Source organism: Schistosoma haematobium, chromosome 2 (assembly GCF_000699445.3).
Source record: "Schistosoma haematobium chromosome 2, whole genome shotgun sequence".
NCBI lineage: Eukaryota > Metazoa > Platyhelminthes > Trematoda > Strigeidida > Schistosomatidae > Schistosoma > Schistosoma haematobium.
In genome coordinates, this window is record NC_067197.1 from 41,779,051 (window position 1) to 41,803,383 (window position 24,333).

The window sequence follows — 24,333 nt, forward strand, 5'->3', positions numbered from 1 at the left end:
AGAACAAAAGATTAGGTAAAGAAAGTGTCCAACATTTTTTCATGTTATGTCTTGAATTACAATTTAAGATGTGTCCTTTAAAGTTCGAACAAATATGGCGTCTCGCTTATCTTTTTAAAACATTACAATTGGTTTTAGGGGTGAAAGAAATGAGTGAATATGAATTTCATCACTTTTAGAACCTCTCATTCAGCCTTTTAGATGTACCACTAATTTAGTAGACTGCTCCTTAAATTTACTCTTAATACAGTTTAGTTGTTTCTTCATTGGCAGCAAATTTCAAAACATCCCTTTCATTGGAAATCTTAAACAGTTAATATACCAATAAGATACTAGAATAGATATTCAAGAGACAACAATGTAACACGAAATAAATAGTCATCCAGTTTTTAAATACTTGGTGCTGAAAATTTATAGTTGGTTTTGAAATCGATCATTAATTGTTGTCGAATTTTTTCTTATGCCTTATGTCTATATATGTCCCGTTTATTCACAAATTTTAGAACAACAGTCGTTGACTAAATGTTTAGGTGCCGCCTGCTTGAATAATCAGATAAGTTCCTTCTTATAACCACAGCTGACATTCCGTGGTAAGATGGGTAGTGATTTGGTTTTTAATAAGAAGTGCTTTAACTACATTAGTCATTGTAGGCTCATTAGGCTATCGATCGATTTAATTTTTTGGTCAACAACTCAACATTGGCACTCAAACGACAGTGGATATATTTGGTTACATGTGATGAAAGCTTGACAAATAATTACGATTTGAAACTTGTACTTTTAGCGCTATACTTAAAGAAAAATTTAGCCGCTTTTGAATAAGGGTGTAAAAATCCTCGCATGTCATAGACATGAAGAGCTGATAAACGTCATTTAAGGTTTTTTTCATGGTAATTTAATTTCGTCGTATCTTTTTACCTGAAATATGTGTTAACAAGTAGCCAGTCATGTGTAAGTTTTATACGAATACTTTAAATATGATTTATGTAAATTTACGAGTGAAATTATTTATGAAGTAGAAAAGTTTAGGCAAACAAATCCTCACTCATATACACTGTTACACTAAGATACATTTTCAGTGTCCTGAAGAAAACTATCATGCTATGACTGATAAAAATCGTCCCAAACGGATTACATTAGAGACCTATAATCTACTGAACAGTCATATATTTGCAATCAGAAGTTGTAGGATTACATGAATGACAACATAAAGGCAATGGGGATTCTTGAAGGTTACTGTGCATCACTTAACAAGTTAAGTACTTTACTAACTGATCCGTAATCAATAGATATGGTAAAAGGTTTATGACTTGCTATATTAGTCACATTTATTCTCGATGACTGGGAATATATAAATACAAATATTCCCGAATAACTAGCATGCACAGTAGCATTAAACAACTCAAGTGTAATAGGACTGATTTGAAATGACTGAACTGAAATTGGAATAACACAAAAATTAAACCCCCTTGTAGTTGATTTGAATTTATGTTGACACTGGCATTTAGAATCACCAGCAGTTGTATTAAAATGGATATAACACCGGCTATGGGATAACCACAAGTTTTATCCTAGTGAAGTAAATCAAGGACTGTGTTAGACTGATTTAATCTGCATTTCATTGAAATAGATCTTCCTTGTTCAGAGTGCCAATTTTTCAGTGTCATAAGTACTTATACATCGATATGATTAATAGATAGATAGATGGATAAACGGTCAGTCAAGAAAAGAAATATTGGAAAGATTCACATATAAATCACTTGAATTAATTAGACAACTGAATATAAGTTAACCAACGGAATCGAATTAATTCATCTGACAGTTACATGCTTGATCAGATATTGTATTCCAAAATTAGTATGCATTCATTTTCATTTAACATGTCTGTGTTTAATACCATAAAGCTATATGATAAATAAGTGGGGAACGGGCATAATGGAACTATAAAAGTGATACTAATAAAACAAGTCTAGTTAGAACATGGAGAGAAACGAAAATGAGAAGAGATTTGCAAATCTATGCGCATTCAACAAATTGGTTATAGGCAGCACAATATTCTCACACAAACGCATATAAAAAGCTACATGGATCTCACCGGATCACAACACAGAGAACCAGATAGATCGTATTTGTATCAATAAAAAATTCAGAAGGACGATGGAAGATGCGAGAACCAGGAGAGGAGCTGATATGGCTTCAGATCACCAACTGGTTGTTTGGGCCAATATCAAACTGAAGCCAAAGAAACTAGACAACTGGTGGAACAGCATTACAAAGGTTCGACACAACCTTCCTTCGAGATACTAAGAAACTCAACGAATTCAAGATAACTCTCAAAAACAGGTTCCAGGAAAATTTGGGAGGAAGAACAAGTGCCACCGACAAACTGGAAAGAAGGATACCTCGTCAAGATACCAAAGAAAGTAGATCTGAGCAAATGTGAGAAATATAGAGACATCACATTACTATCAGTACCAGGAAAAGTTTTCAACAGAGTTTTTCTGAACCGAATGAAAGACTCAATAGATGCCGAACTTTGAGATCAACATGCTGCATTCCGTAAGGATCGGTCGTGCACAGATTAAATCGCGAGACTACGGATCATCGTCGAACAACCAGTTGAGTGGAAGTCGTCACTATACATTAACTCCCTTGACTATGAGAAGGCATTTGACAGTATGGACAAGAGATCATTATGGAAACTTCCTCGACACTATGGAGTCCCCAAGAAGATTGTCAACAATATCTGAAACTCACGGCGGACAACCGTGCAAAGTCGTGCATGGAGGACAGCTGACAGATGCATTCTAAGTAAAGACCGGAGTCAGACAAGGCTGTCTACTCTCCCCCTTTCTATTTCTTTTGGTGGTTGACTGGATTATGAAGACCTCGACATCTGCGAGAAAACACGGAATACAATGGACAGCTCAGAACCAATTTGACAATTTGGACTTTACAGATGAAATAAGTAAGTAGGTTAGTACACGATTAGAAAGCATTTCTTAGTTTCATGATTCACAAACTGATGAGAAGAACTCAGTTTAATGATATCCCAGTAACATCAATGAACAACCGGGCTTGTGTATCCATCATTAACTAAACATCTGCAAACGTACATAAAGAAGTTTATGTATTTCGCCAGTGAAATTAGTTAATACTTCATGTAAATAATGTCAAAATTAGTAAAAAGGAACAAAACCCATATTTGTATCTAAACTCTATACACCTTGAGGACAAATAATCATCGGTTCTTTCCCCTATAGTGTCTTGGACGTATACAGTTGAGGATTACCACCACACTAGGATGAATCAGCTGGCCAATGAAGTAACACATTAAAGCCTAAAGTTCTAATTTTAATTTAGTTTGCTTGCTTATGTAGATTTATTTAGCTTTGTTTCATTAACTTAGTATTTTTGGTGCTATAACTTTGTTGGTTTTATTATCTAGTCACGAAATTCGTTTTCTTATGATGGCCATTTTATTTCATACAACATACCACATATATGGTTATGTATTCGGATTCGAGGTACACTTTTTGTATAAGAGGTAACCACACGATTTTACTGCCCAGTGTGAAGTAAGTGGAGAGTGTTTTATGCCTAGGACCTAATGATTAAAAACTGAGTACTATAACCGCTAAGACCAATTTAATTGATTATCTATTGATTAAATACTAGCAACATAATGCACTACATGTAAAAATACCGATTGAAAGGTACCGATTAATCGAAAATTTGTTGACTAATTGTTTACTTTTAAAAAAGAACCAATTTTGTCATAAAGATATTGATCATTCTTATCGGTTTACCAAACAAGGTTAGAATAGTTGACTTACAATGAATAAATTGGCTTCAATAGTTGAAATCATAAGTCAGTTGAAGCTAGACCATCATGGGAAAACTGGAAGCATTGAACGGCTGTTTCATCCTAGTGTTGGACTCCTCAGTAGTGAGCATCCACGATCCCATGCTCTGATGAGGAATTGCACAATAAGACGGAACAGCCGTTCTGTGCTTCCAGGTTTTCCATGTTGGTGTAGCTTCAATTGACTCATGATCTCAACCATAGAGATTACTATAATATCCACAAAAACCCTTCTGATATAAAATAAATTGATAACATTAAAAATAATTCACTCAAATTTATTTTTCCTCAGGAAACTGTTCAGTGTTATGAACGTGGCAAACTTTTAGCCGATATTAGAATGATTTACAAAAATTTTATTGAATCTCTACCAATCAAATTCTCGAGGTAAGTAGTGAAATACTGATTCAATTTAAAATGGAATCCTAATAATTGAATTCATGAGTCAATTGGAGCTACACCGCCATGGAAAACCGGGAAGCTCTGGACGGTCATTTCGTCCTAGTATGAGAACTCTACAGCAGCACGCACCTACGACCTCACCTAGCGAGATTCGAACTCAGGACCTATCAGTCTTGCACGCGAAAGCTTAACCAATAGACCATTGACTCAGCATCCAATAGTGTTAATGTCTAACTTAAATCAATCCACGAAATTTAGCGACACATCCACCATTGTCTTCAGTTAGTTACTATCTCACAACATACCTGGTTGAACTCTATTGGTCATGGCTTCTCACTAGAACTCCAGGAAATACCTATAGGTCCTGGATTCGGATATTGCGAGGCGAGATCGTGGATGCGCACCGCTGAGGAGTCCCACAGCAGGACGAAATGGCCATCCTGTGCTTCCAGGTTTTCTAGGTGGTCTAGTTTAAATTGACTCATGATTTCAACTATTAAAAATTACTATTACTTCTATTAATACTGCTCTGATTAAAATGGAATTATCTTTTTGTAGTTTATTCACTGAATTATTCTGTCAAGAAATACTATGTCAAAAAACTTTACAACTGAATGAACAACATGTCAATGAAACTATGAATATTTTTCAGTAAGTTAAGTATAGCAAAATTATTATTCTGAAATAAAAGTAAGATTAAAGCGATGTGTGAAACGAACAAAACATATAAAATGGAAGAAAAAGGCATTGCAATTAAGGTACGAACTTTTTTATCTATTTAAATACATAAACATTGGTACAAGGAGGCACCAAATACATATGCGCCACATAAATTATTCGATTTATATGAGGGCCGGGACACTACCCGGGTGCTCAAACCAAAGCAGGTGGTTTTCTTAGGAGGCCACATCCTGAGCCTTTGACCTAAACGTCAAATCCACAAGGCAGTGGAGCAACGTCAGGAGATGCAGTCACATGGTAGTCGGTGACCAACAACTAGTTCATACGCCATTTGTTCCCTCAAGATTCTTAAGGCTATGTACACTATTGGTTTGGAATGGGAATTCTCCAACTCCCCTAGGTGAATCCTCCATATCCACCAACCCAGTTAAAGCGCCAGACATGCGGTTTTTGTCCCCTAATTTTCGTATACAACACCCGTGGTATGAGTAGGCAGTGAGTAGAACTTTCCTATCAATGGTTGTGTGCACATAATCATGGGAGCGCATTTGGAGAGGGAGAGCTGACTCTCCCCACTCTCGACCGTATCAGGGCATTCGGGGGCTATGAATTACTTTTTGTAGTAGCTAAACTATATCAGTAAATTCTCTTTTTTAAATTAGCTTAAGGCTAAATTAAGTGAAGCATCAATGAGAGAATATTTACTAAGTGAATTTAAACATTATTATACAAATCAACGGAAACATTCTAAAGACAGGTTGGAAAATATGAAAAACAACTACAAATTATGGAACAATTCGTTGAAAGTACTTAATTATCATGTAAGTTATTGTGTTTGTGTTAATCTTAATGTTTTTAGTTCATCGAACCTTATTATTGCTTAGTGTAATAACCTTTAATAAGCTTATGATGACCTAGGAATGTCAATTGGGTTTGTCTATTGTCTAAATATTGACAACCAATGAATTCCCAAAATTGTTTACATATCAGTTAGTGAGTACTGAGCTTCCAGGTTTTCAATGGTGGTCTAGCTCAGATCGATTCATGAATTCAACTATTAAAGTTGCTACAATCTCTACAAACCCCACTCTGACCATAATCATCATGTGCTCATTAGTGACTGGCTTCAAGATTATTTCCTGAAGATCTGGTGAGAAACCGTGACCAGTACAGTCCATTCTGTGTCGAATAGAGATAGGTGCCGATCTTAAACAATGGACGAATGGTTACGCAACCACTCATGTATCAATTGAAGTTAGACATTAATATCACTGGATACCGGCTCAATGGTCTAGAGATCGAGAGCTCTCGCGCGAGACCGAAGGTCTTGGGTTCGAGTCCTGCATGTAGGATTGTGAACACGCACAGATAAGGAGTCCCATCGTAGGACGAAACGGTCGTCGAGTGCTACCATGTTTTCAACTGTGGTTTAGCTTATATGGACTCATGAATTCAACTATTCAAATTACTACAATCTCCACAAACTTTATTCTGATCTAAATCTCTTTTTGGCAATAGGTTTCACCTACTACCCTATAATAGCCTGTTTTCAGACACTACTAAATTAAGAATCTCTAATACTGACAGTTTTTTCGGATAAAATAATCGATTTCTTTGTCTCTATTGATTATTAATCATAAAAAATTTGGTCTACTATTTATTATTTATTTATTTAAACACATAAACATTGGTACAAGAGGGCACCAAATAGATATGCGCCACATAAATTATTCGATTTATATGAGGGCCGGGACACTACCCGGGTGCTCAAACCAAAGCAGGTGGTTTTCTTAGGAGGCCACATCCTGAGCCTTTGACCTAAACGTCAAATCCACAAGGCAGTGGAGCAACGTCAGGAGATGCAGTCACATGGTAGTCGGTGACCAACAATTGGTTCATACACCATTTGTTTCTTCAGGATCCTGGAGCAAGTCCATGTACACCATTGGTTTGGAATGAGGGTTTTCCAACTCCCCTAGATGGACTTTCTGTCTCCACCAATACGGTTAACTCGCCAGACATTCGCTTTTCATTCTCTTAATTTCGTAGACAACACCGTCGCAACGATGTGGCAGTGAGTGGGACTCTTGGCCGTAGCAGGGCGTTTGGGGGCTTGTTCTACTAACGTTTTATGGAATCTGCAATGAAAATATATGATCAATGTTTTATTTATGCACGGTAATAACCTAATTAACTTCTGTGTATTTCACATCTGTTATCCAAACAACTTCTATAACTACTCGAGGAAATAATAAAAATGACTTCAATGACAACGATTGCATAATTACAAAAATATGAAGTTTTTTTCTCATTCGTTAATTTTAAAATGAATCTTGTAACTTACTATCAATTATAGGTTTACAGTCAAATATCGAATGTTCCAAAGTCAAATATATCAAATTTAGCTGTTATATGTTTTAAATTACAACAGACTGTTGAAATATGGGGGTTTATTGGTGCTTGGTTAATAGAATTATTAAAACTATATGATACAACAATTTTGAATCGAATTGACAAGATCATATGGAATGATTGGTATATACATTTTGAATCTGTAGAAAAAGATCTTTATATTCATGATCAAGAATGTAAACTACATTTACAAAAACTAGATTCTATGTTAAAGAGTCTAGATACATACTTTAAACATGACAGGTTAAATATTACACAATATTTTGACTATTTTATTTTTGTTATTATTAAGTCATTAAACAGATTTTTACAATCTTTCCAAGAGCAAACAATTGAAGAAATATTGAGAATGGTGAACTGACATCAATTTGGGATGCATTTTAGAAGTGAATTTAGTGGTGTATACATTAGGTCAAGTTATTTTGGATTCATTAAAGTGTAAATCAGCATAAACATTTCCCATAAAGTCACTGGTTACCTGCCTAAAACCAGTTCCATCTACTAACCAAAGGACGGGTTTACTGTGTAGCAGTTCGTTCCGGCCTACTTTATGGCAGTGAAACATGACCGGTAAGAGTAGAGGATATTCGTAGGTTACTAGTATTTGATCATAGGTGTCTTCGAAGCATTGTTCGTATATCCTGGGACCATCGAGTAAGTAATTCAGTTGTTAGGAAACAGGTAGTAATTAAGAATGGCAAATCAATTGATGAAGTAGTGAAACTTCATCAGTTGAGATGACTGAGACGCGTGTTACGTACGCGCAACCACCGACTGGTGTAGCAGTAGGTTGGAATGAAGTTAGGGGTGGCCAGACCAAAACGTGGCACAAATCCATGAAGTCACTGACAAATGGACTGAGCTATGTTGGTAGGTGTAGACTACGTGGTAAGGGACCGCGAGATGATAGCAACTGGTGGTTAGAGACCTTGAATGACATGGTTCAAAATCGTTTGCAGTGGCGCAGGTGCATCCACTCTTTGTGTTATCCCAAACTCTAATCTTCTGAATTCTTCATATTCTTAAGTTTTTCTCTTTCCAAATTTATTTCATTGGACTTTACTCCTTGAATAACATCTTCAAACCCTAATCTTTCCGATTATTGCTTATACTTTTACTGCCTCTACCGCTATGGGATTTGAATCAACAATTGTATCTGTGTGTTGGTGTGGTATGGTAACTCGAACTGATGTACGTACATAAGAAGGTCTACATTGTTGCTGACTGACTGACTGAGTGGTTTTGATGTTGGATACATACGATAAAAGTAATCTCTGATCTAAAATTGTAGGCCGCGAAAATCATTATCTATCACAGCTGATTTTTTTGACCAACATCAATTAGTCACAGAATCTATTCACAAACAACAAATTTCGACGAAATAATTAGCCAGTACGGTATGCAATAATAAGTAAGTCATTTTTAGTTCTTAGTGCTAAGGATACTAGAATCTCGCGAGGCGGGATCGTAACCTACGCACTGCTGAGGAGTACCACAGTAGGATGAAACGGCCGTCCAGTGCTTCCATTGTGGTCTAGTTCCAATTGACTCATGATCTCAACTATTAAAATCAATATGGTTCCCTTGTTCCACGTTTATTTACAATTTTATACAAACAGTCAACTTTTATGTATTTCTCTTTCTTAGACTGATGAATACACAGAACTGTTTAAATGATCTATTAGACTTACTGTCAAATTTATTAGAAGTAAGAAGTTAATCTTTCATTGATTTCCTAGTTTTTAAGTAAAATTTTTGTTCTTTCTGTTCAAATGATTTCATATTATTTATTATATTTCTGCAGCAATATGGAAGACTCTCCCAGTCTCCCACATTGTACCAAGTTTCCATGTACTTAAATTAATGGTTGCTCTGGTTATCAGAACAGGCATCAGCCGAAGGAAATCGGCTTTCACCATGAGGCATCATAACTCTTTTACATGAAGACCTTTTAACTCTCAGGGCATAGGTTAAATGGTTTGAATTATTTTTTCTGGTTAAGGTTTTTTTAGCGAGTTAGTTTTCTACAAGAAACATAAGTCACTTTGGATAATTCTATCATATATTCGTTGGTATTGCTACTTCAAATTATGGAACTATCATAAGTTTCCTATACAATTAGAAACATCATCTATTATTAATTGAAAAGAATAATTAAGTAGTATACTTTACAAATTTTTTTCTATTTGTCTTTGTCAAGGTCAGCAATGAGTGTCTAGATTTATTCAATGGAGAGCGTGTATTAAATATTGAAGAAAAACTTGTAACAATTGACCATATCCAAAATTACTGGTTTGAAATGTTTTATCAGTCGTCTCATTGTGATGAATTAATGCTTGAAGACTCTACAAATTATGAAAAAGAAATAACTATACAATTACAAAAAGTAATGTGTGTAGGAATTTTAATTTAATAATTGAATTCATGAGTCAATTGAAGCTAGATCACTATGGAAAACCCGGAAGCATTGGATGGCTTTTTAATCCTATTGTGGGACTTCTCAGCAGTGCAAACTCACCATCCTGTCTCGCGAGATTCGAACTCAGGACCTATCGGTCCCGCGCACCAGAGCTTAACCTCTAGACCACTGAGCTGACCAGCATCCAACGATGTTGATAGATAAATGTAAATAATATTGACATCAGTGTATTTAACTACAATCACCATTTATTTATTCGGTCAAACTCAAGGTTAAGGATTATTACAGTTAACAAGATTATAAAAAATAAAGGATATATTTAGTATTTAACTGTTACAAATTAAGCTATTTTTCAACTTGCTTTTACACGTAATTTTTTCTCCAGGTTAGCTGTTTTCTTGTTGGATACGATACGAAATCGTATATATTTGTTTATAGTTTACCTGATCTATTGTTTCTGTGTAAAATGTCCTTTAAAGCTACATGAATAATTATCTTGTGCATTTCTACGTTAGGTCTTTAAGTGTTCCTATCATTTTGAGATGATGGAGAAGATTTGTAGCTCAGGTGGATGATTTTGATTGAGTTTCATTCTCTGAGCTAGTTGATTTGGTTGTGGAACGCTCGACGATTTTGTGTGTCGTTGTGTAACGTTCCATATTATTCACGACTAAATCATCCAGTTCAGAGAACAAAACTCCATCAAAATATTCCTATCTTTTTAGATTACATAAGCTATTAGTATCTGAGGAGTATGTTTCTACCATAATATTGAGCTTAAAAATATTATCTGTCATTTTAAATTGCAAATGATGATTAGGTAAAATTTGATTTATCTATAGATGTATTGCCTGAATAAGTCCCTCAACTGATGAACACAGTCTCATCAAGGCTATACTCAAAACAGGTAACCACATATTTAGCCAACAATTACAATGTTTAGAACAAATCAATACAATTAGTACAAAAAAGTAAAACGATACAAAGTGAACAGTAAATACACATCCATCAATCAGTAGCATGGACACAGAAAAATAAGGATCAATATTTAATCATGTTTGTAGAAAAATGTGCAACTTCATGAATGTTAGTCAAATAAATAAAAATCATAAGGGGTTTTGTGGATATTATAGTAATCTCAATGGCTGAGATCATGAGTCATTTGAAACTAGACCACCATGGAAAACCTGGAACCACTGGACGGCCGTTTCGTCTTATTGTTGGACTCCTCCACAGTGCGCATTTACGATTCTGTCCCGCGAGATTTGAACCCAGGACCTATCATTCTCGCTCAACAGCACTTAACCTCTAGACCACTAAGGCGGCCGGCATCCAAAGGTGTTAGTGTCTAACTTCAACTCCAAATAAATAAATAATAGCAACCAGTCTGAGACTAAATGAATCTTAAATGAAAGGCATTTAACTCAAATACAATTGGTTGCTTCACTCTTGTCGATAGTGATTTATAATTCCTCCCAAAAGTCCACCACATCCTCAGTCATCATTAACGAATCGTGTGGATTTTAATTTCTACTTCGATCAACTTCCTTTGATTTTATGCTGTTAATCTCTTTTGTTTAACACGAAATCACTTATTTGGCACCTAGTTACGCCTGTTACTCCTCACGGAGGAGCATAGGCCGCCCGCCAGCACTCTCCATCCAACCCTGTACTGGGTAATCCTTTCCAGCTCTTTCCAGTTGTTATTCATCCTTTTCATATCTGCTTCTATTCTCCAACATAATGTGTTCATTGGCCTTCCTCTTTTCCGCGATTTTTTGCGTTGTTTAGCGAGTTAGTTTTCTATGGGATGGGGTCGCTAACCCCATACCCAACCCTTCTCCTTTACTCGGGTTTGAGACCGGCAGTAACTTTAGAAGAGCTACAGGCGGAGCTACTTATTTAATAGTTTACTATTACTTCAGTTACAATTTTTATGTCTACAAATTATTACTTAGTAGAATTTCATAGTGAATCACTGAATAATAACAAATGACATTCAGAGTATTTTTATTCATACAACCTTGTCGAAATAAGCTTTACTGGTCGTAAAAAAAGACAACCGATAAAATATAAATCAATCACTCCACCTATAGGTCTTCTACGGTTAATGCCATTCCCAAGCTTGGGTAAACGAAAAGGGTTAGTTATGCGGCTGGAAACTCTAGCCGTAGAAAACAACCTTGTTCCGAGAATGCCAACAAGAAAAAAACATTTTAACTTTGGCCTGGGATTTGAAGGAACTTCATTCAGAAGAATTATGACGCCTCATGATGAAAGCCGAGATTCCTCAGAAATCATGAAACCAATTCCCTTTCTGACAACCAGAACAACAATTAACCTTGGTATGTGGAATATCCGGATATTGTGGAAGACTGGGAGGACCAGCCAAATGGCTACAAGAATGAGGAGGTACAACTTGACAATATTCGAAATCAGAGAATCCCATTGAACCCAAGCTAGACAGAAAAGGCTAAATCCTGGAGAGATGCTGTTGTACTCTGGTCACGAAGAAGAAAATGCTCCTCACACATAGGAAGTTGTTCGATGTTGTCCAAATAAGCACGAAAAGCACTTATGGAATGAGATGTCACGGAGCCAGGATCATCAAAGCATCCTTAAAAACAAAGAAAGAGGGAATCACAGCGAATGATATCCAGTGTTATGCACCCACCAATGATAGTAATGAGGACGATAAAGATCAGTTTTATGAGACGCTTCAGTCGATCCTAGAGAAGTGTCCATAAAAGGAAGGACAATAAGATAGTAAATAGCAACAGTTAAATAAGGGCAGAGAAAGTCAAGGCGCAAGCTGGATACACAGAAGCAAACAAGAGAGTGATGAGGAGCATAACAGTTGACAAGCACACTTATTGAAGAAGCTGTGGAAGAGGCGAAAACTTTCACGTACCTGGGAAGCATTATTGATAAACAAAGAGGATCTGATACAGGCACGGATTGTCAAAGTAAGAACAGCATTCCCACAACTGAAAAACATATGAAATTCAAAAAAGCCGACAGACAAAACCAAAGTCACAATCTTCAATGCAAACATCAGGACAGTTCTATTGTACGAAGCTGAAACTTGAAGAACCACCACAAACACCATCAGAAAAACACAGGCATTTATTAACACTAGGTCATATAAAATTCTCCATATCCATTGACTACATATCATCATCAACCTGTGACGGCAGAGAACAAACCAATTTCCGGATGAGGAGAGAATTAGGAAAAGAATCAGGGGGTGGATGAAACATACATTGCAAAAATCATCAAATCACATCATGAGGCAAGCGTTCACTTGGAATCCTGAAGAGAAAAAGAGAAGGGGAGCACTAAATAACACATTGTGTCTGGAGTTGGAGGGAGTCATCAAAAGACCAAATAGCTCTTGGTAGTGAGTGGCATATAGAGCTCAGAACATGGTTGGAGAATCCTGGTGAGTGGCTTGTGCTTCACGATGGGCAACACGCGTAAGTAAATAAGTAAAAAAGTAAAAAGTCGTTATTTCATTCAACCCAGCATCAGGAACATAAGACTTTGAATCAAATATGTACAACCAATAGATATGATTTTTCAACTATATTTTACGGATATGTAACTTACACCAATAACTTACCGTTGATTGAAACGAGTTAAAAAAATCAATACGTAGGCTACCAATATTTGGTGATAGATACCTTGAGACCGCTATCTGTATATGGTAAAACTATGAAGAGAGTAATGTTGAAGCAACGTGGGAAACGCTAAATCAATCGACGAGGCTAAAAGCCTTCATCGAACGAGTTATTTGAAATATGTGTAACATAAGTCCAATAACCAGACACATTGAAGTACTGTGTTAGCTAGCAAAACACTCAGTAAGAACAATGTTAGGGGTAGCCAAACCAAGACGTGATATCAGTTCGTGAATTCAACTACTTTTAGACTGAGACGTGCCTGAAAATAAAAACTGTCTTCTTGGGGTCTGCACAGTAGTTACAATCAATGGTAGAAGACCGTAATTAACGTAACTCAAAATCAATTATAGTAACAGTATTGATCTTGAATTATAATATTCATACTTTACATTGTTTTTTTTCAAACCATTTTCTCTATTTTACTAGTTGAGATTATGAGTCAGCTGAAGCCGGCTCAGTTGGTTAAGAGCTTGCGAGCGAGACTGATAGGTCCCGGGTTAGAATCTCGCGAGACAGGAACGTGGATGCTCACTGCTGAGGAATCTCACAGTAGAATGAAACGGCCGTCCAGTGCTTTCAGGTTTTCCTTGGTGGTATAGCTTCAATTGACTCATGATCTCAACCATAGAGATTACTATGATATCCACAAAACCCCTTCTGATAGTTTCTCTATGTTTAGCTTTTACTGTAATCAATGCTTATATTGTTTTAGTTTCTTTGATTTTAATCTTATAGCATAATTGATAAGTGAATAACTTGAACTGTAGTATATTTGTAGCAGCTTGTGCGTTTGTTACTGATCAAGTTGAAAGTTACTTATTGTTGTTTATTGTTCACCATTCATTTTGTTGTTATAATCTAAATATTCCATGTCATAACTTCTAGAATCGTTTTCTAGTGGTCATTATTTTGAAATATCACAGTGTATATATGTATCCACTTTTATGTCCATAATTCACACATACACAGTAACGAAATGTATGAAAATGAGAAACATACACTACCACTAGTCAGCATCTATCCTCCCTCAATCCTTGAAACTGGAATCGTTTATCAGCGAAGATTATAAATTAACACTTTTGTTTCGTTCAGTTTAATTCACAGCAAGAGTGCAAGTATACCACATTGAATCTCTACCATTCCTTATTCATAAAACTACACTTTATTGTAATGTATAATACAATATGTCTTAAAGTAGATGAGAAATCTTGTATCCATTATTTCGAATGACTAAAAATGTATAGCTATCAGCATATTATAATAATTTCAATAGTTGAGATCATAAGTCAATTGAAATTAGATCGTCATGAAAAACTTGAAAGCACTGGATGACCGTTTCGTCCTATTGTGGGACTCCTCAATGAATTTAGTAATAAGAACATTGTATTCGACATTTTAAATTGATTTTAGTTATGATAGTCAATTTATAACAGTATTATATTCTTTGTATGCAAGTAAGTGGCTATTTATTATTCCTTTTTGAAATTATCCACAAAATGATTTTTCGTTACAGCCAGTCTATATACATTCTATATATACACCTATATACACCCCCGAATTCCCTGGTACGGCCGAGGGTGGAGAACGTCTACTCTCCCTCTCGAAATGTTCTCACATGACCACGTGATACAACCATTGCTCGAGAAGTCCTACTCACTGCCTTCTCCTACCAGGGGTGTTGTTTACGAAATTGAGAGGATGAAAAACAACTGTCCGGCCCTCTAACCAGTTTGGTGTACAAAGAGAGTCCATCTAGGGGAGTTGGAAAATCCTCATTTCAAACCAATCGTGCACATGGGCTGGCTCCAGGATCCTGAAGCAACTAATGGTGTATGAACCAATTATTGATCACAGGCTACCATGGGTCTGCATCTCCTTACGTTGCTCTACTGCCTTATGAATCAGGCCTTTAGATCGAAGGCTCCGTGTGTGGTCCCATATGTGAACCACCTGTTTCGGTTTGGGCGCCCGTGCAGTATTCCAACCCTCACACAAATCGAATAATTTATCTGGCGCATATCTGTTTGTTGCCTCCTTGTATCAATGTTTATATGTTTAAATAAAGAAAATTGTATTACCAAGCAACTTTGACTGATGGATTTAGGTTACTTCATACATACACGACTATTTAAAAAGAAAATCAAATTATAAAATACTTCGACACTTAGTTTTCATATTACTTCATTTTCATAATTTTCTTACTATAGGAGCTTACAAATATGATCGCTAGTCGTCGAATTCAATTACATGGTGAGAATGGAATTGTACAACTTTTAACTAAAGTTATTAGAAATATTGAAGATTTTATTCGATTTATTCAATTCAATACTGAAAACTATGTAAATAATAAAAATTCAAAAACCTATTCACCTTTAGGATTAAATAATCAAAGTAAAATTACTACGGACGAATTAGAATTACACTGTAAAAATCTTTGCCAACAATATGATTATTGGATGGAAACTATTAAAAATATACTTCATTGTAAATGGCAAATATATGACAATGAATTACCATCAAAACAAATTAGTAGACCTCATTCAATCGATGAAACATGTACAGTTGCATTTGATGAGTAAGTTGATGAACGATGAAATTTTCTTTCTTTCTTTTTTGTACGTGTTTTTTAAACTTAAGTTTATACTGAGATGTTATTTTTGACTGAACTATTATAAAATCAATAGATGGTTTACTGTGATTTAACTGACGTTTTAGAATTTTTAGTAAGTTATTCATTTTACATCACTCATTCAGTCAGCTACAATGTAGGACCAGACATATGTATGCATTGGTCCAAGCTGCTATACCTCATTAGCATAAAAAGATGAACACCGAATTCATAGAAGACTGTGGGTGACCGCAATCTTCAGTCATTGGTTACGATAGTCACGCGTACGCCAACCGAGTAGTCCGCATCTCCCAACATGGCTCAGACCAGAGGTTAGTAAATTCAAGGGCTGATGCCATGTTTTAGTTTGGCTGCCCCCAACTTTCTTCCAACCATCCCCAAAACACTAATCAGCATTGCACGTCATGGTAATCGGTGTTCAGGGATACGTAACACATGACCCAACCATCTCAGTTGATGAAAATTCACAGCCTCATCAACTGACTTACCATCATTCCCTAATACTCTGTGTCGAACTTCATTATTACTTACCCTGTGATGCCAGCAGATGCGAGCAATATTTCTAAGACATGTGTGAACAAATGCTAGTAGATTACGAGTATCTTCTACTTCGAATGGCTATGCTTTGTAGCCGTAAAGTAGAACAGAATGAACTGCCGTGCAGTATACTCGTCCTTTTATTGGTAGACAGATATCTCACGTTCATCATAGGTGACATAAGTTGGCAAAAGTCAAACGAGCTTTCTGAACCCGTGCTGAGATTTCGTCGGACACCAGTTTATTCATTTTACATGGAACCTAGCTTATGTTTAACGTTTGAATTATAAAGCGTTTCTAAAATCCTACATTCACTAGTTGGAATTAATGAAAATTCCTACAAAAACCGTTGAAAACCACCATTTGTTACGATAGGTTAATATAAGTAATAAATTATTTAATCAACATATGTTCACTAGCGACGGTCTACAAGAGGTATTTCTTAGAGTTCTAGTGAGAAGCAGTGACCAGTGGAGTTCAACCGGGTCTGTTGTGAGATAGTAATTCACTGAAGACAATGATGATGGGTAGCTCAATTACGTGGATTTGTTGAAGTTAGACATTAACACCGTTGAATGTTGGCCAGCTCAGTGGTCTAGAGGTCAAGCGCTCGCGCGCGAGACCGATACATCCTGAATTCGGATCCCGTGAAACCGGATCGTGAATACGCTCTGCTGAGAAGTTCTACAATAGAAATAAATGGCCATCCAGTGACTCCAGGTTTTCCATGGTGGTGTAGCTTCAATTGACTCATGATCTCAACTATTGAAGTTACTATAATATCCACAAAAACCCCTTCTGATAATAATTCACAAATTAACTATCAGATTCACTAGAACAACGGTTACATTCAACATACCCAAGGTTTATTTAAACCAGAAAACTATCTTAGTTATTCAAAGTGATAAGACAACAATAATAGTCAGTCGCTTAGCAATCAAATGTAATATATGACCGGTTTGAAAATGTTTCTCGTAACAAAGTGAGTTTCAACTAGTAGGAGCATAGCCAATTTGCCGGTCATTAATTTAACTACTGAGGTTAAAGCAAACATGGATGAACATTGGTTATTATTATGTAATGTAGTCATAAAACAGTTTCTTAGGTCCAATGGAAACATAATTGGCATTCTTAAGTAGTAGAAACAACGTTTGATAATTTTAATTTTGATTCAATGGATAAAAAGGTTACATGGAATTACTCTACAATTCATCATTAAAAGTAATTTTGATCATTCAAAATCCCTTACATATCTATCAAATGTTTTTCTAAATACATCGTGACCAGTAATTTATTTCCGAAAAAAAACTAATAAACCTACTAGCATAATTTTTAAGCAAAGATTTATAGTGGTTATCAGTGTGAACCAGTTTGACGTGCGTTTCGTCCTGTTTGGGACACGTCAGCTGGATGTACCTGCATTCCATAGTTGATGTTCGCTCTGAGACTCGAACCCAGTAACGTTCACTTCAAATGCTATCGCGTTATCCAGTTAGTTACTGAGTCCTGCTAACTACTTGCTTGCGCAATGGGGTGAAGTTTTAAATTCACTTGGTATTGTTTGTTTGAGTTTTCTCATTGTTATTTAGGACTGCGATTGATCAGTCTGTTATTGGCATATGTGCATCCTGTGTGTATTGTTTCGATATTGCCTTGATTCATAAGTATTATAAGCAAACATGGATAGTGGCTAGCAGTGGAATCCAGTTTGATGAGCGTTTCGTCCTATTTGGGAATTGTCAGTTGGATGTACCTGTATCTTAGAATTGATGTTCACTCCGAGACTTGAACCCAGTACCGTTCACTTTAAGAACCATCACATTATCCACTATAATCGTTATTATTTATTTCATGAGTTTGATCTTATTTCATAAACTGTTTCAGATTTTGGTGGAGTTTTGTTCTCTGAGCTGGATGGTTTAGTCGTGGAGCTTTCATCGTTCTTCTGAACGACATCATCAGCACAAACTTCAGATAGAAGTTCAGAAGAACGATGAAAGCTCCACGACCAAACCATCCAGCTCAGAGAACAAAACTCCACCATAATCATCCACCTGAGCTACAAATCTTCTCCACTATTTCAGATGGAATCAAATTAATGATAATAAAAGGAGAAGTTTATTTAAATGTCAACAAAATCTAATTAAATGGTTGGAATTAATCAAGAACAGGGTGAATAGTATTAGTGAAATGAGAAATGAACAAATACTATTGGAACAAATTAATATAATACAACAATTGAATAAACAAATTACAAATAACAATACCAATGATGTAAATGGTCAGCGAAATTCACCTTTTGGAAATAATTCAAGTATACAGAATGATCAATTAAATAAACAAAATCCTAAATTGAAAAAGAATAGTTTCTATGAATTGACAAAATCATTGTTTAAGTAAGTTGATGAGAATAATGAATGGTAACAACTGTTGGAATCTATTTATGATCTAATACGATACATATATTTCTTATTGGATAATTATTATGTAATTGAACTGTGCATATTCGTGTTCCTCTTATCATAAGCTTTATTTTAATCTATGAATTATTATGATACGATTTACTATTCTTGAGTTATACCCCAGTCTATCCATTACAGTCTCGCAAATTCACAGTCACTTTTGGTTAGATCTTGTACAAATGTTGTTTCGTATTTGATGGTACGCTGTATTCTGTTTGGTTGGTATATAATCCCGATGTGTTTGAAATAAATTATTGATATCACAGAGGCTGAGATTGGTGTTCTGGATTCAACAGACAGACAGGGCTAGGTAGGAACAAGGACTGATAAGGACTCTAGACTGTTCGTATGAGTTTTATGCGTCATTGGTCCGATCGATAATTCACTGTTATCTAATTGGCGGTATCATCACGTTATACATTAATAGGATACAGGGCACAAGTTATAACAGTTAACTAATAGACAGTACAGTATACGAATTATGTTAGTTCTGTTCTATGGGGATTTCCAAGAAACTACGGATTGCTCTAAGAGTATTCATATCGAGGAAATGAAACTAAATTCAGTACAACTTCAATGTTGACATTAAACTTTTCAATATAACGATTTAAATTGTACTAGAAACACTAATAAAATCAGGCATGATCTTTAACAACGAACAAAAGTGTAATAAATAACCACTTTATCTAACCTGATTGATTCTACCTATTGAGGAGGGGAGGGGGAGAACGAGTTGCTACTTGATTTTCGGGACTTCCAATTAGAAACTAAAATATATATGCTTATCGATAACATAGAGCTTAATTTTAACTGTGATACAAATGAATAAGTTTTGAAAGCATAGATCGTATAGTTTTAATTGTATAACTGAAAATGATCAAATAATCTAAATGTTTACAATTCTGTAGAAGATGAAAATAACTTTAAAGACCGATTTTAAGAAAAAAGAAAACAAATGTTTAGTCCTCTCTGATTTAAATTGGTCCTATATCTAAAGTTAGAGATACTACCCCTAACTCAGGGTCTGAAAAGTCGGAAAAATGAGAATTTCGTAAATGCGATAAGAATGATCTTGGTGGTCTTTGTAATTGTATTCCGACACGAGACAATTGGTTTTAAGCATTCTTTAAGTCCTAACGCTTCAGGCTGAACTATTTCGTTTACTACCCTACATATGTGTTGTATGCAATATAAGCTATATGGTTATGTAGAGCTGAAGGTCTCATATGAGGTTGGAGGTTCGCCATTGGTATTGTGAATAGTTCGGCATCGCCTTGACAAGTTTTGCTGACTGTTTATGCACAAAATTGGTTTGCTAGATAACCGATTTTTATTCATACTGGTGGTTGCTTTTCAGTGTTCTCGAGGGTCATTGTCATTGGGACATTGTGAGGCATTTCGCCGTTGCTAACATTATTGAGTTTGACTGTCGTGTAAGCGGAATAGGTCAACTTTGGCCCGTTCGTGCTGTGCATAATTGATTCACGTGATCATTGATCGGAATAACTATACATGTGGTGTGAATATGTATATGAATTGTGCGAATGGTCCACCAGGGTGCTTGGTACCTGTGTGGTTGCGCCACAGGTTTAAGCTATACTATTCAGATTGTGGTATTAAAGCCCATATGGTGTCTGCTTCTCCTGCGAAACTGGACTGAGTTGTACTGTTCGGGTTAAGATTGGGCGGTGTCTGGTTCTCCTGAAAACCAATGTGAAATTACTCTGGCCCCCAAGGTTATATTATATATAACTATATCTAAACTTAGTCCATGATGAGAATCAATATCAATATAGATTTGATAATTATTTGTCATGGATAGTATTTCATTAATATTTCATCATTTATCAACTATTTCTATAATTTTCAGATTAGGTTCACGAGTGATTAAACATTTAGATCAAAAAAATATCTGGATTTCTTATGATCACAAAACAATGTTATCCAGACTGAATTCTTTCAAAGTAAGTCAGTTCAATTTCAATGTAATGTTGTTTATTTTAACTCACATTCCCTAACTCTTTATAGTTTATCGAATGATTCAGTAAGATATGGTGCAAAATTTTCATCAGTATATGGTTGTGGAGATTACTAAGTTATTGATTGAGATTATAAACCGATTGATGTTAGATCACTACTGTTGAGGAGTCTCGCGATAGGACGAAACGGCCATCCACTGCTTCCAGGTTTTGAATGGTGGTCTAACATCAATCGGTTCAACATCTCAATCAATAGAGAAATTTTTAGTTCGATATTTTATTCTGACATATCAATACTTTATAGTTAAACTGTAAAAAACTTAAAAAACTGTTTACCCTTAGTTCAGTTTATGGTAGTTAGAAAGTTTATATTTTCACCCAATATTCTACATCTGATGATTGAGAACACCCGCGGAAATTGTTGTTGGATGCACTTAACAGTACTATATTATAAATGATTGGTGGTATTGTATTTTCAATCAGTGAAATTGTTTACATTACACTCTGCAATGCAAAATAAAGCAGAACTATCCAGTAATGGCTTTTTTCACTTAAAAGAAAGCCACTAATAATAACTTCTCGTTCTCAATAATTCATTTTTATTATTATAGAGGGGTTTTGTGGAGATTGTAGTAATTTAATAATTGAATTCATAAGTCAATTAAAGCTAGATCACTATGGGAAACGTGGGAGCACTGGATGGCCGTTTCATCGTAGTATGGGACTCCTCAGCAGTGTGCATTCACGATCCCGCCTCATGAGATTCGAACTCAGGACCTATCAGGGTCACGTGCGAGCGCTTCATCACTAGGCCACTAAGCTGGGCGATGTCCAACAGTGTTAATGTATAACATCAACTAATCCACGAAGTTGAGCGACACATCCACCATTGTCTTCAATGAGTTACTATCTCACAACAGACCCGGTTGAACTCCACTGGTCACTGCTCCTCACTAGAACTACAGGTAATACATCTGGAAGCCAGGATCTAATGAGCATATGTTGACTAATTAAGGATTGTTCGAAGAAATTCGGTCAGATTAACAGATTACTTACTTACTTACGCCTGTTACTCCTCGTGAAAGAGCATAGGCCGCTCACCAGCATTCTCCATCCAACCCTGTCCTGGGCAATCCTTTCCAGCTCCTTCCAGTTGTTATTTATCCTTCTCATATCTACTTCTATTATCCGACGTAATGTGTTCTTAGGCCTTCCTCTTTTTCGCTTCCCTTCAGGATTCTAAGTTACGGCTTGTCTCATGATGCAGTTTGATGATTTGCGTAATGTGTCCTATCCATTTCCATCGTCTTTTCCTAATTTCTTCTTCAGCTGGAAGCTGATTTGTTCTCTCCCACAAAAGGCTGTTGCTGATGGTATCCGGCCAGTGGATGTTGAGTATCTTGCGAAGACAGCTATTTATAAATACTTGTACCTTCTAGATGGTGGTTGTTGTAGTTCTCCAAGTTTCAGCTTCATACAGTAGAACTGCCTTGACGTTGGTATTGAAGATTCTCACTTTGATATTGGTTGAAAGTTGTTTTGAATTAACAGATATAAACAATTAATTTTCTTTTTGCTATAAAAAAATTTCCTATTCTCATTTAGTTATATGCGGAGAGATGGATTGAATACTTGAATAAAATAGAAAATTTTAACGATACACAAACATTTAAAAATGTGGTATGTTCTGTTATAACAACAAAATCATGTAATTCACTATCTATAATATTCATTTCAGAAGGATTATTTAAATGTTCAGTAAGTAATTGATTCATGTTTTTTACTCATTTTTCTGATTAAAGAACTTCTCAAATATCAGAAAGAGTTTTGTGGATATTATAGTAATTCCAATAGTTGAGATCATGAATCAATCGAAGCTGGACAACCATGGAAAACTTGGAAGCACTGGACGACCGTTTCGTCCTACTGTGGGACTTTTCAGCAGTGTGAATCCACGATGTGTCGCTCAATTACGTGTATTAGTTGAAGTTAGACATTAACATCGTTGGATGCTGGTCAGCCCAATGGTCTAGAGGTCAAGCGCTCGCACGCGAGACTGATAGGTCCTGAGTTCAAATGTCATGCGGCGGCATCGTGAATACGCACTGCTGATGACTTCAACAATAGGACGAAACAGTCGACCATTGCTTCTAGGTTTTTCAAGGTGATCTAACTTCAATTCACTCATGATCTCCACTATTAATATCGATTATTAGTGTTGTATTGGATGTTGGAAATTTCTTAGTATCACATCAACTAGTGGAATCCAAGACGCATGGACGTGCCAACATCTCAGAGTTGATGTCCACTCTGGGACTCGAACCCAGAACCGTTCGCTTAAAACCCCATCACATTATCCACTTAGCTACTGAGTCCTGATAACCACTTGCTTTTGCAATCGAGTGAAGTTTTAAATTCACTTGGTATTGTTTACTTGAATCTTCCCATTGATGTTTTTAGGACTGCAGTTGATCAGTTCTAGCCACTATCTATCTTTGCTTATAATACTTGTGACTTAAAGCAATATCGAGGCAATCTGCACAGGATGAGTATATGCCAACAAGAAACTGATCAATCGCAGTCCTAAATAACAATGGGAAGATACAAGTAAAACAATACCAAGTGAATATCACAGCAACTGTTTGTGTGTTTTTCCCTTTTCCTTGTTCTTTTTTTGTAATAATTATAGTTCAGGATCTAGAAAATTTATAGGCGTATACAACCAGAGTATTATACGATATTTACAATCAACCGATGGAACTATAAGAGAACATTTATTAGCTAATACAATTGATGGTCAATCAGTTCAAAATAATGATGATACAGAATTCATGGTTCAATTATCAAATCATTATTTAATGAATACAAAATTGGCATATTTAACTTTATTAAAACAAAATGAATTAACTGAATTACTTAATAAAACTGAAATGACAACAATGGAATTTGATAAAGAAACAACAATTGTAGAACAACAATGGATACATTTGTGTAACACTATTGAATCCTTACAATATCAATTTGATATGAAACAAAATGAATTAAAAAGATTAAAAGATATATTACAGATAAAAATGGAAGTATTAAGTGAATAAGAAGAAGTTATTCTTGAATGATTAAACAGTTGATTACGATTATATGATAATAGTGAACATACTACTTAATATATTTTATGCTACTTGTTTCTTTTTTTTAAATTAAACACATAAACATTACAGATTGAAATCATGAGTCAGTTGGATCTAGACCACCATGGAAAACCTG

General features: G+C 35.6%; 1 protein-coding gene across 2 annotated transcripts; it reads left to right on the plus strand.

Annotated features, from left to right (window-relative positions):
* Positions 1-471: 471 nt before the first annotated feature.
* Positions 472-24,287, plus strand: MS3_00006988 (uncharacterized protein; the record flags this gene model as incomplete). 2 transcript variants are annotated; one of them, XM_051215244.1, is made up of 14 exons in its annotated part: positions 472-2,976; positions 4,158-4,252; positions 4,826-4,918; positions 4,959-5,025; positions 5,611-5,769; positions 6,998-7,603; positions 9,008-9,068; positions 9,561-9,746; positions 15,670-16,037; positions 18,713-19,024; positions 20,961-21,054; positions 22,675-22,749; positions 22,808-22,827; positions 23,759-24,287. In XM_051215244.1, the coding sequence occupies 9 exons, from the start codon at positions 7,566-7,568 to the stop codon at positions 24,162-24,164; spliced, it is 1,560 nt and encodes a 519-aa protein (XP_051068440.1). In that variant the 3' UTR covers positions 24,165-24,287. The 2 variants fall into 2 exon arrangements, with proteins under 2 accessions (XP_051068440.1, XP_035585573.2); XM_035729740.2 differs by lacking the exons at positions 4,158-4,252; positions 20,961-21,054; positions 22,675-22,749; positions 22,808-22,827 and adding an exon at positions 4,608-4,731 and having other exon boundaries at positions 2,881-2,968; positions 7,305-7,603; positions 23,705-24,287.
* Positions 24,288-24,333: the final 46 nt, after the last annotated feature.